The 14,123-nt window shown below is 38.7% G+C and overlaps 1 protein-coding gene across 9 annotated transcripts in view; it reads left to right on the forward strand.

Moving 5' to 3' along the window:
* Positions 1-14,123, forward strand: part of foxp1b (forkhead box P1b) — a 309,660-nt gene that overhangs the window by 227,115 nt on the left and 68,422 nt on the right. For 6 of the 9 annotated variants that reach the window (XM_032548975.1, XM_032548971.1, XM_032548973.1 and 3 more), the window contains 2 exons: positions 6,586-6,723; positions 7,456-7,551. In XM_032548975.1, the coding sequence (XP_032404866.1) occupies positions 6,586-6,723; positions 7,456-7,551 (234 nt within the window). Of the gene's footprint in view, positions 1-4,050; positions 4,313-6,585; positions 6,724-7,455; positions 7,552-14,123 lie in introns of those variants that run through there. The other 3 variants (XM_032548974.1, XM_032548977.1, XM_032548978.1) reach the window with 2 other exon arrangements.

Consider the following 14,123-nt stretch of genomic DNA (forward strand, 5'->3'; position numbering starts at 1 on the left):
GACAGTGCAAAGGTGAAGACGGTGAGCAGCGGTGTGTGTGTAGAAACAGTCAGACTGAATATATTAGCTAAATCTTATATTTATCTAAAAGGTGTGAAATACATACCTGGAAGAATGGCCTGAAAAATAAAAAATAACAGGACACTTCTAAAACAATTCAAGTTTAAATTAATCAGTGCATCAGATTTAGTCAGAACTTCTCATTTTTTAGTTTAAATTCAATAAAATATGCTTAGTTTTAAGAAACATGTCAATGTAATATTGTAATATATAAAATTTTCTTCATGTTAGGGACAAAATGTGTGTGTCAAAAAAGTCACCTGCCTTCAGTATTGCTTTCAATATTGCTGGCTGACTCGTTTCACTCTGGAGTTTGTTTAAACCGAACGTTGGGTTTGGGGGGCTCTGCTAGAAGAACTTGTTTATTTATAATTGACACGTTAATTAAAATGCAGTTTGAAGCTTTTTATTTTTACAGTTGCCGTTGATATTTTGTGGCCCCATTGGCCTCTAGAAATAAAACCCAGAATATACAGCGCAACTAAACTAAACGTGGCTGTGAACACCCCGATTATTTTGGCTGTAAATATTTACCAAACTTCCTGATTGTGGATGACGAGGAAAAAGCAAACACCCCTCAGATGAGGTGAGCTGACAAATTGCTTTGCTTTGCTCTCTCATTTTTTATTGTTTTTAAACTCGTTGTTCTAATTAGAAATGATTGTCCTGCTGAAGAATTTTCAATATTCTGTATTCCGTTTAACAAAAAAACGCTATTATTGTACTGTAAAAATCTGCAGTGTCTGTCTGAGGGAAGAAAATGCTCTCCACATGAGAGATTTCAATCAACCTGAATGGCTAATATGGAATTAGTCCTTCCAGTCTTGTCAGCGGCTAATTATGTTCACACATCACTTGAATACAATAGCTGCCGTGAAATCCTCATTTTGGCAATGTTTCCACGCAGGAGATCATAGTCGGCATGGGAAGCCGTTTCTTCCCCACGACCCCCTTCCTGTCGCGCTACAGTCGGCCAAGGTAGAAAAAAAAAAACAACAGACGAACGGACTCCGGTCTGATTTCTTCAGGGCTTATTTGTTTCTTTTGGGGGAGAGGGTTTTTTTTCCCTCTCTTTTCCATTCTATTTGATTAATTCCCCCCACCCAGAAAACAAGATGACCCCAGGGAGCGTGAAAGAAAATTTGATACATTTTTTTTTCTCTTTTTACTTCTGTATCAGCCTTGCTGTACCTTTTTGACCAGTGCAGGAGACTGTCTCACTGATGTTCACCTTCTTTTCCTTCATTTAATGTGTGCGTGCATATGTGCGTATTGACAGCGACTGTCACGTAGCTCTTTCCGCTGTTCCTTCACACCTAGTTTGGCCTCTGGCTTGCGATTAAGCATAGACATCCATGAGGTTCTCCCAGTGTTATAACCCTGAAAAATATATGATGGCATCCCTGTATTAACACATATATTTGATAAGTTATGAAAGCAAAAATGATCAAAGTACAACTAAAATTCCTTCTGTTGCCAAAATGATTCAACATATGAGCTATTATAGTTATGTCTATAGATTTACACGTATTGTTATAAATATAAATGTGGTTTTATAGCTATGAAATTATTATCTATAAGACTCATTGTTGCTACTTTGATGGAATTCATAGCAAAAGCACTTTCTAGATTTGCTAGCAGCTTATTGAAGGGGAATTTATTACACTGATCACTCAACCTTATTTAAAAAAATGCTAATAGGTTTCTAATTAGTGGATTGTTCCACCACTTATAGCTTGCCAGCTCTAGTTTTGATTGTGGACTTATTTCCAAATAGCTGAATTTGTTTTCTCTAAGTGTTTTGTTGTTTTTTTTAAGTAGGGAAAGTATAGTGGATTTACATATATATATATATATATATATAAGTCAAAATACAACATATGTTTCCTATATTCTTTTGCTATGCAGTATTTTATGAGCTGCAAATGTCTGTATGTACTGGTTGCTGCGAACATACCACAGTTTACATTTGTGCATCTGTTTCTATCTGCGTGTGTGTGTATGTTTGGCCAGCAGGCCCGTGCTGGTACAGTATTTTGCCTCCAGTTACTCTGCAGCTGTGTGAGAATGTTCCAGCTCTTTTGAATGTTTACGTACGGGGAGGCACCTGGAGAGTGCCACACCTTCGTGAAATTCATAAACGTCAGCTATTTCTGGCATCCTCGGAGTGTCCTCTTTTTCCCACACACACACACACACACACACACCTCTCGTAGAGCTAGGCTCCGTGTATTCCTCCAGTTATTAGCCCGCTTCTGATCCTGTTTTTTAGGGGTGGGGGCACTGTGAGGGAGTGCTCTAAATGGCGACTGGCGTTGTGTGTTTTTTGCGTTAAATGGGCACGATACAGTGGCCAAGCCAGTATTTAACAGTTAAAGTACCCTCTCCCCCTTTGGCCCATCCCCACCCATGTCACCCCCGCCCCTGGACATTCTACTCAATAGTTTCCTCCCCCCGCGTTGCCCTCCTTTCAGAGAGATTTTCACTCCTTTAGCACAGGATTAAATGATAGTAGTTACATTGATCAATAGGTTAAGAAGCACACAATCCCTCTTGCTGCTAATGACCTCAGTAGTAATGGGTAATAAAATGGGGGTCTGTAATAGCCTCTGCATAGAGAGGAAGCTGCTCTTGCTGTAGTTACTATGAGCCTGACAAAAACAAAGTGTGAAACCATGAATTCACACTGTTACGCTGAAGGATGGACTATCGCCTAGGATTGTAAAGCATCTGTTACCTTTGAGTTTTATTATCATTTTCTCCTACTGAGCTATGCATTATTGTGGAGTTACAAGAAAACAAATGTAGGAGTGAACCGATTTTCCTGATTTTGCACAGACGATACTTGCATGTTATTATCGACCAATCTTATCTACATCTGCAACTTTCTGAAAATGAGACACTATTCCTTTTCCATCTGCTGTGAGAAAGGACTGATAGACAGACCTTGTTGTACAAGTTTGGTTTGTTTTCCAAATTTGAAAAATTAAAGACTAAAGGAACAGATTGTTTTTAGGTTAGTTTAGTTAATTTATTAGTTTGGCTAACTTTTCAGATATTTCAATTCAATTCCAGTGTATTTCATCAAGGACATGATAAAACCAAATCAGGCATGGTTTTGTATGATGGTTTATTAGTCACAGCTTGATTTACAAACCCAGTCCTTCCCAGATATTTTTTAATGTTTTTCAATTAACTAAGATTATCAGTTATTAAAAAAATAAATAAATTGGTATTGGTAAAAATTGGCGTGCCAGGCTATTTAAATGAGCCACCTACTGCAGTTGGTGCCCCCTAAAATATGTATATTTTTTTGGAAAATTTTATTTGTATTTCACATTTCAGCAACAAGGCAGTTCAAATTGCTTTATATCATAACATTATGCATTCATCAATTATGAAACGAGCAGTAAACATTACATTTTGTTACATACCATCATCAAAATCATGAGGCAAATACACATCAAATATGTGCAACTTTTTCCTGCTTAAAAAAAAGACAAACATGCAGTAGAATTAAACACCTAAAAAAAATCAGGTAGTATTTCTAATCCTCTAGGCATCCATTAATAATAGTAATGGGACATATTGGACTCGCATCTCAGCAAGACGGGGGCTTCTCCGTTGACCTTCAAAATGTTCATCAAAATTAGTGATGCTTGGGAAAAAAAGGACTTCAGTGGATAATGGCTGTGAAATTAGGAAATGGGGGGGATGTGGCTACGCAAATAACAAGACAAGATGAACTGCATATTAAGACGGAACACGGGGGGGAATTAATATTGCATTTTGTTCCCTGCGCTTCGATGCTGGAAATGAGAAAAGTGGAGCCGTTGGTCCTGGGTGGGGCCCTGGCCCCGTAGTCCAGCTCAAAAAACTTAGCGGAGAGCATCAAAGCTGCTTCTTCATTTCATATCACAGCTCCTTTCTTCTGCTGACTATGGCACGGCTTTGTTTTTGTTTAGACGCTATGCTAAGAAAAATAATTAAGCTTATACGGATGTCCAAAAAAAAAGTCTTAAACAGCTAAATTACATTCAGAAACACATGAAAAATTCAAAGGGCTGTCATTAGCTCTGAGAGGCTCGGAAATGTGGCTTCCTTTGTGACGATGGGGTGTCAGCATCAGCATGGACTGTTGACAGGAGCAGAGATGTGCTTGTGTATTCCTTGTCGCTGTCTTCGCGCAAAAAAAGCACAATAGACACAACATCCAGCGCAGTGCCTCGCTGTTTGTCATCTGAATGTTAAGGTAAGGGGATTTTAATGGCGTTTCACATCACAGAGGCGAGTGGCGGCGTTCCCTGACACACTCCGACTGCCTCGTGTCATCGGAGCAATTAAGGCTCTCTGACAACTGTGGACACTCTCTCATTGTCACAACAAATCACTTGTTTGGAGGAGTCATGCACTTACACCTTTCCTGTAAGAATTAGAGGCCCTCTAGAGTTTTTTGCTGCCGCGGTTCCTCCTAGTCCTCCCTTTCTTGCTCCTCCTTGGGGCTATCTGCATCTTTAAAACAGCACATCACCGCTGACAGCGTCTCTAATGAGATAGTCGGACATGACACGGCGAGTGGGTGCAGCGAGTGAACCACAGGAGTTTTGGATGCAGTCTTTCACATCCTCAGTGGGAACTCACAAAATGCTTAAAAAAGCACACACACACAGTTTTAAGATATTGACACAAATATACAACATGGTGAGAACACTTTTAATTTAAAAACGTAATAGAAAAAAACATGTTGTTTAATACAGTCATAATGATCTAATCTATACTGTTATTTTTGTTGTTTTGATCTGTATTTTAATTCAGTAGTATTTTCCTTTTTCCTTTTGTTTGTCCATTTTATAGCATTTAGGATCTTTTGCCTGCTCTGCATATAGTAAAGTATAACAAGTTCATATTTAGAATGACTGCTGTTTAATTTTCTAAACCATGATCATGCTTTACATGACGAACTGATCCACCTAAATTAGGGAAGAACAATATAGTGGTACTGATATGGATATCGGCCGATGTTAGTAATTTTTTAACTGATCAGTATTGGTTCAATATTAGTCTATTATTAACATATCAAAATTGATCTGGTAAATAAAACCAGGCTTATATTAACAACCAATATTTATTTCCAACTTGTTGCCGTTTGGGAAGTGGAGCAGGTTTGTTCATGTGAAAGTGACAGTGATGTAGCAAAGCATTGTGGGGAGGTTAACTGAAACAGCAACTTCATCAATGCTTATTTATACTAAATAAACACCTAGTCCACCTAGCTGCTTTCAGGAGTTGCCTGGCTTATAAATGGAGTCCATTTCTGTTCATAACTCAACCTCAAGCACATTCCCATAGCATGACGCTGCTGCCACCGTGCTTTATCAATGGGAAGAGAAGTTGTTTTGCATTAGGAAAGTGTTGGGTTTCCCCCAGAAAGGCACTTAACCCCAGTTTTCTCATAGATTTGTATATGTGTGTATGAATCTGTGTGCCTTTGTGAGTTTCAACGGAGCGACTGTGACAAAAAGCACAATTTAACTTCAGTCCATTTACTGTAGCTTAAAGAGCAATCTCAGAGGGTACTACAACAAAAACAGATCTTATCGAATAAATGGAGAGTGAGAAAGAGGGGTCTAAAGATGGGATTTCAGATCAAGTAGTCATTGAAACTGTTATTTGTTGACTGTATTTTTGACTATGTACAGTACATTTCTGTTTTTAATGATTGACTTGTGAAGATAGGGAATGGATATGACTCATGATTTAGTCAAAGGATCCCTCTGCACCAGGAATGGCAAACTCAATTTCAAAGAGCCGGTTATGGCAGAACGTTTTGATAAAACTACCTATTAACGACAGGGTTGCACAATCTTAAATTTTGCTGGACGATATAATTATCATTATCCTATTATTATAATAGGACAATTCTGTTGATTTGAGACCTTTTTTAAGTGATATGTTTATAACAGCTAATAATGCAAGTTCACTGCCTTAAACACTAGTGAACCATAATTTTGTACAGAACACTTAATACTAGAAATGGGCAACATTTTAAATATCTAAAATAAAACATCAATCAACCAAAAACAATAAATGAAACAGAAAAAAAAACCACAAGCAAAATCATAAATAAAATCCATTGTGAACTCTCTGTAAACAAAGTTGCCCGTCAAAATTTATTAATCATCAAAATGAAAATTGTACAATTAATTGTTTAATTGCTTTTTGTGACAGGCTGAACTGACAAATTATTAAAATATATCTTTCTCTGCGTTCGATTTGTACTCCTTAAGATTAAATACTATTTGACATCTTTTCACATTGATGCCATTTGGCCATATCAATCAAAACTGATTTGATTTATTAAATTATATTTAAGCACAACTGTTATCTTGATGTTCTCAGAGGTTTAGAGGGCCACAGAAATAGCTGTGGTGGGCCGGATTTGGTAACTCAGTATTTAGTATCCTTAGACAATGTAAGTTGGCTTTTGCTTATTTTTTTTCCCCTCACTGCAACTTGTCTGTGCAGGTTCCAGTGTCAGTGGCTATGATGACACCTCAAGTGATAACTCCACAGCAAATGCAGCAGATTCTTCAGCAGCAAGTCCTGAGCCCTCAGCAGCTCCAGGTCCTCCTCCAGCAGCAGCAGGCCCTCATGCTACAGCAGGTAAAATGTGCCACTCTGTCGCTGACTCACTTCTTTCAGACACAATAGTTCTGGGTTTTTCATTGTAGTTTAGCTTTATTTTTTTTGTGACTTTTTGTTTGACTGATTGAGTTAGTTTTAATTAGTTTTCAGAGTGTGCTAGCTTTTATTAAGTAAATATTGTTTAATTTCAGTTTAGATTTCATTAGTTGTAATTTTAGTTTTTTTCAGACTTTGTTTAATTTTTAGGTGCAGAATTCAAAAAGGTCAAAGTATTGAGTTGTGATTATGTACGGTACACATCGATTGGGTAATGAATACGCAACAGAAAGTACCACTTTCAAAAATATATTCAATTATTGTTAAGCAACCTACTGACTGGTGTTTTGTCACAACTTTCAGTGTAAGGAGGATTATGGTGTGCCGTAATTTGCTGGCGTAAACTACTTGTGTGGGGAAAAAATAAATGAAACTCACATCAGTTTGAAAAGCTTATATAGTCACAAAAACAAAGGGTGTCATACCCCTATTTCAATATGTTTTAGCTTTATAAGCACATGACAGATTTCCAGGTAGTTATAGTTTTACCACATTAATTAAATTTTTTGTTTACTTCAGTTAACAAAAATGTTTTCTCAATGTTTTTGTTATTTTGTTTGTTTTAGTTAACTGCAATAACTTCGATTTTTTTTTTTCCCGTCAAAGCGAGCAAAACATTGACTCTTTCGGTCATCCTTCTCATTTCCTCTGCAGCAGCAACTTCAAGAGTTTTACAAAAAGCAGCAGGAACAGCTCCATCTCCAGCTCCTCCAGCAGCAGCAACATGCAGGCAGTAAGCAGAGCAAAGAGGTAAGGCTGACATCACTCTGACCGCCTGCCTTTTCCAAAATGACTGGCCAGATGGAGAGAGCATGGAAGGCATGTGTGTGTTCTCCCTGAACTCCATCAGTCTTTCAGACTATGGTTTAGAGCGCAGACTGACGAGGAAGGAGAGAGGGAGGGAATCAAGTGCACTCATGCTTCTGATTAGCATGTCAGAATTGCTGGGTAAATGTTAACAACTGACTGATACTGTGCTAAGAATACGGTGCCTCTAGTTGTGAAATTGTCTCCCTGTGAAATATGGATTATTTCCCAATTTTTTTAGGGGGGTGAGGGGGTTTCTTCTGGTAGAGTCAAAAATTTATTGTACAGGTTCACCAATTTCAAATGACTCAATTCAAAAAAGGAAAGCTGGTATAGTATGTAGGTTTGTTAATTACAGTGATATATTTCAATGGCTTGTTCCTGTAAATTTTGTTGGAAAAGCCCAAAATTGAGTTCAGTTCAGTTTATTTACATATCGCCAAATTTCAACTCTCTTCACAAGGCACTTTTGAAAAAATATGTTCAATTCCATCACACACACAGACATTCTTATTGATCTCAAACATGACAGTATGCTCAGTTAGATATTTAATCAAAAGTTTCTATCTAGGAAATCCAGCACATTGCATTGAGTCATTGATTTGCAGCATTCACTCTTCCTCGACGATCATGTAGCGACAATTGCTGCATGTTTGTCATTGATGTAAAAAAAAAACCCTTTAAAACAGTTATGTATTAGTATATTTACACACCTGCACAGAATATGCACTCAGGATTTGGCCAGGCTTCCTATTGCATGGAATAGTGCATCAAACATGTTAAGGAAGTGCAGGTTACTTTGGTGTCTCTTATCTTCCTTTTAATGATATGCCATAGATTTTCTATGATAGGGTTCCTGTAATTAAAGAGTTAAGTTTAATCTGAATTTTGTATCACAGTTTAGTCATTTTTCTCCTTAATAGGGGAGGATTTTTCTGAGGTCACTGGCTCCACTCCTTAAGAATCTCGTTCAAACTTTGAGGGGTTAGTAACAAAAACACAAAATCTATTTTATTTTTAGTCTAGTTTCTAGTGCAGATTTTAGTGCATTAAGTTATCTGTAACTTATATACTGTCTTGCAGAAGTAACTTTTCCGCAAAATACAGACGCTTGTTTTAAGTCAATAATTCCTTAATATTGATTTTAAAAAGTGGTAGTTCCACTGGCATTTTATTGCACTTATAACAAGACATTTTTCCCATGTTACAAGTGAAATAATCTGCCAGTGGAACTACCACCTTTTTTTTTTTTAGCAATATTAAGGAATTATTCACTTACAACAAGCTTCTGTATCTTGCTGAAAAGTTATTTGTAAGCTAGAATTGTCTTATTTCAAGAGAAGAAACTAGACCAAAATTACTACCCCTTACTACACACACCTGTTAAATATTTTATTAACTAAGATGCTAAAGCTGATGACAGACAAATTTTATAAGAGAAGACTGACCCTTTTGTCCAGTACACGTGTTGTCTGAAACAAAAAAGATGACCGCTCTTGTGAACTGTGTGTAGGACAAAATGAAAGGCTAAACGGAAAAGAAAAATAACAGGGCGCATATAAATCAGAGAGGTTTTTCTTGGTAATTAACATGGAAATGCAGAGGGAGAAAAGGCATGTAATTGTGAGATATCAGCGCAAAGAGCGCTCCCAGCTTCTTTTTTTTCTTGAATTCTCTCCTCTACCCCCTACGCCAATAACCTCTCCATCTTGTGACGGGACTTGCTCAAAGCCAAACGGCTTAATATTTGTTAACGACGGGCGGATATGGACGTCACTTTGGACAAAGTAAATTATTAGTCCATGGTCAGAAGAAGTTCAAAGACAAACTGGAATTTTTTTACGCTCCTGTCCCCGTTGAATTTGGTATTTGGAGAGTAAAAACTGGCGTGTTGGGGGGATGACGAAAAAAATTAAGCCTAGCCTCTCGCGCTGCTCAATGCACATGCTGTCGAAAAGCATCTTGCCCTCCCCTATCGACAAACTTCAAAGTTCTAGTTCCCTAATTAATGAACTGCGGGCTTCAGTTTGGACAAGTTGTAGTGTGATGCTCCCATAAATCAACATGACAGCGGCGCTCTTCGGCCTCAGATAAGACCTGTCACCAAACTCACATCTGATGTAAACATTAGTGCAGCAAAAGAAGGGAACGAGGAGGGGGGATGCATTGATCAGTTGAATGGAGCATGAGAAGAAAGAGGAAGAAAAGAAAGTCTACTTTTTAACCATATTATGTATGATCACAGGAAATGAATGCCGTCTTAAGAGATTCTCTTTTCTTTCTCTTCCCCACGCGCCAGCTTGCTTGCTTCTTTTTTTCTTCTTCTTTTTTTGCCCACTTTTTCCAGCAGCCATCAAAAGACAGAATGGGGAATTATGCAGCGACTCCCCTGTGGCTGCCAGACAATAACCCCCTGTTGTTGCTTTGTGCCCCCTCTTATTTTAAAGACATCAAAATTTTGTTTTTCAAAGATCTTTAACTTTATATTTGAAACTCGACAATAAAGGGGCCTGCCACTGCCACTCTTTATCATTTGTCAGAGACTGTATTTTTCTCTCCCTCGTGCCACTTCTTGTTAACCTCTTATTTGGTCTAGTGGGTTTAGGGTGGGGTGGAGCAGTGGGGTAGAGGAGGGGTTAATGTGCCTTCATGCTGGGAGCTCACAGGAGCCGCTGTCAGCTGATGGGACTAAAAGAGAGAGGGGAAAAATTGTGAAGGGGAGAGGGTTAAATTCATCTTCGCCGTGCTCAATTTTCTTTTTCTTTCCGCCGAGACGCCTTCTATTTATTTAATGTTTCTGATGAAAGACATTGTTCCATGTGAAGTCCTGCCCCCGTAAGCACTATTATCTCCATCCGAGGGGCTGTCAGGGAAGAGAGGTGATGAAAAATGAACAACTGCAGACACAGAAAAACTTCAGAAAAATAACCGACTAGGAAAGATCAGATGAGATCCCGGGTCGACCTGTGTGAGATGTCGCTTGTGAATCCAGGGGAAATAAAACAACGTTTCCAGTTAGCCTGAGCTGGGCGTGAGGCAGGGGAACACCATTGAGACCCTTTTGACAGAGCAAACAGTGACTGCGGAGGGGGGACCCATTTTATCTGGCTGATTCAGTGGTTTCAGAGCCGCCAGTCTGTGACCTGTCTACCATGCTGCACAGAGATTTTTTTTTCTGTACTCGCTCAATTGTGAGAAGTAAACAGAGTGGTGTGTCCTGTGTTTGGTAAAAGGGTGCGGTGCACAGCCTGGCAGCCCCGGCAATGCTTTTAGTGCCCTGTTCCCTCCCCCGCTCCACACCCGATTTGACAACTGGTCTTGTGTACTCATAAACAGACCAAGTATCCTGTTGGGTCTCAGTCAGACTTATTTTGACTTTAACTGTGCGAACGTAGTGATGGTTTTTCAGTTCATTTCATAGTTAAAACCGGTATTTCTGCCAGGTTGGAAGAAGTCTTGACTTCAATTATTTCAGTTTTAGCTCATAAAAGTCTTAAATTGATAGTATTTTTTTTAATTTACATTTAGTTGCGTCTTCAGTTTGAAAGTTCATCAAGTTTTTTTTTTATAAACCTTTCAAGTTTCTGCATTTCTCAGCTTAATATGTAGGTAGTAGGTAAGGAACAATGAGGCTTTAATTTGGAAATTTTCAGTTAGCTTTATTTTAAAAGGCCACACAAATCCTATGTGTAACACTGGTTGGGATATTGACCTTTTGCAACCACGTCTCTTAATCATTCTAGGTGCTTTGATAGACATTGGAAGTTAGAACAGAGCGATTGAAATTGTTTTCCAAAGTTTTTGCCAGTTTATTCATGGCTTCTACTTGTTTGAGCTCATTTATCTGCGAAGGTAACACACCTGGGCGAGGCTCATAGACTGTGGTATTTACAAAAGTTGTAAATAGCTAGTTTAGGAACCGAACCCTACATTCTCCCTCCCTGTTGATCAAATTGTCGACTTTGCCTGAATTCACACTATGTGATTTATATCACTGTCATAAACCGCATTTCTCCTTACACAGGAGCAGCCTTAAAAATACGAAAGACGAGACGCTAAAAAGTTTTTTCCACACATGTTAGGTTACATGACGGTGCGCCACTGTTTGTAAGGTCACTAATGGTTAGACACATACCTTTTCCATTAGGGCTGTATAATTAAATCAATACTATGATATTTATAAATTTTTCCCCCTTGGAAGGTATCGATTTTTTATTCGCAAGTATCGATACTTTAAACCATAGGGGTCCATAGGCTTATACACGTCTCTTTAACATGTCTGATTTGTGACGGCGTAGCAGCAAGACTCCGCCTCCCCTAGTCTTACTTTAAGCTTGTGCTGAAAGTACATATTATAAACTACACACCAGTTTTTAAATTGTGTTAATAGGCCAAGTAAAACCAGAGTTATGCTAAAATAAGTAAACAGGGTTTTTATTTAAATTGGAGCGATCGTGAAGTGGTGGCATCCACTTCATGATTTGTTTTTAGCTTAGTGGTTTCTGTTCTGTATATAAAGGATTACCTGAAGAATGAACACGCAGCAGGTAGTGGCGGTCTGTTTTGAGCCGGAAGACGAAGAGGGGAAACCCGCAGCCAGAGTCTGCGCACACTGCCATGATGACGATGGTTGATTGATTATTCTTATTAGCAACTGACAAAGAGTATCAGAGAAGGAGAGTACGATGAGATCCTGGCAGTTTGAGAGGCAGCTACTCAGAGATCCAAGAAGGGGAATGGTGGCGCTGCGCAGCTGCAAGGAGTCGATCACTACGGGGTGAGGCAGAGCCACTCCCCCAGCAGCTAGCAGTAAACAGCTTGCAGCCACGGCTAACTTCGGGAGTCAAGGTAGAAAAGCCTATTTCCCATGACTAAACTAATTTTCTCACTGCATCTTTGATTCATTTTGTCCAGCTGTAGACTCTTACGTCTCTGTCCCATTGGAGCGAGGTATTGTGTAGTTGGGGCTTTTAATCAGTTTTCAGTTAATTAAATCCAAGTCTATGGTACGCAAAATGTCACCAAAATCACTCTGTCCCTCTAAAATCTTCCAGAAAATCATAAAAGTGTATTAAATCGATATTCGTATTGTTTGCCGAATATCATGATATATATCGTATAGTGAGTAGAATATCGTGTGATTATTGTATCGCGACACCCTATTTTCCATAATGCGATATTTGATATGTTTCATATACTTATAAATCTATGACTGTTAGTCTTTTTACCTTATAAAAAGTGTTAACTGCAACTCCGCGATTACGCTGAGGGCTGCCTGTCATTATCATTGACAGCTGCGAGTCATTATGATTCATGGCTGTTATCCATCGCCACCTTATCTTTCCTCATTAAAAGCTATAAAATAAAATGACAAGTGTGGTTTGCATCGTTGTTTGTGCAGCCATTCGTGTAGCACCCTATCACAATTTTTAAAGTGAAATCAACTAAATACAAGCAATATTAGGTTACAGATGTTTGGTTGTAGATTGGCTTTAAAAGAGCATATTGGCTGTTTTGATGTTCATCGTGGCGGAGTGGCCGGAGTTCTGGAGAGTGTAACATCACGTACAAAGAGTCAATACAAGTCATATGAAAGCCTTAAACAGTAATTAACTTCTGTTTAAAATATTAAGGCTCTTATTTTGTAGGGTATGTGTTGGTCTTGTATTGAAAGTCCATTGTGTCTCTTAGTTTAGGGGCATCAAGTTTCATAGGTTAAATTGAATTTACTTTGGTCTTCTGCCATCCTGCCTGCAGTTAGTTTTCTGCTAAGATGGCATCTTCATAGTTCTAATCTCTAGCCCTGCCCTCCTCAGTAGCAAGGGTTCCAACTAAGATGGCGTTTTCATAGCCCTAATGGTGCGTTCACACCAAATGCGTTATGCGTGTCAAAGACTTGTCTGATGCTTCAAAATCAACGCGTGTGCACTTTTGGTGTGTTCACATCAAACGGGTTTTGAGAGTCAAGCGCGTCTCGTTTACATTGAAAGTCTATTCGGAGTGTCGGTCGCTCCAAATGGGTTAAATGACGCTGCGCTAGATGCTCGTAACACACCTCAACGACCCTCGACATGATTCCACATAGACTTTGAATGTAACCCAGACACGCCTGACACTCAAAACCCTTTTGGTGTGTTGGTCTTATATTGAAAGTCCATTGTGTCTCTCAGTTATGGGCATCAAACTGAGATGCCCCTAAATCTCAGTTTGATGAGATTTATTGTCATCTCTAAATCTCATCAAACTAAATCTCATCTAAAAAAAACAGACAGAATTCAGTTTTTTTTCTTTTCAGTTAGAAAAGAAAAAACAGTTTGTTTTGATTTGATTTTGGCTCGTTTTTCACTAATTACGTCACCATGGTTACTTGAAATGCCAACAGAAGTATTAGCACACTTCACAGGATCAAGCCGCACATTTTGATATATTGTAGGGGTGCACGCTGCCATTTGGGCCACACAAACGGTGAAAGGAAGTGGCAGTTATTTTGAAGTGAAGAAAAATAGTGAAGTCCA

The sequence above is a fragment of the Xiphophorus hellerii genome, chromosome 20, assembly GCF_003331165.1.
Source record: "Xiphophorus hellerii strain 12219 chromosome 20, Xiphophorus_hellerii-4.1, whole genome shotgun sequence".
NCBI classification, from domain to species: domain Eukaryota; kingdom Metazoa; phylum Chordata; class Actinopteri; order Cyprinodontiformes; family Poeciliidae; genus Xiphophorus; species Xiphophorus hellerii.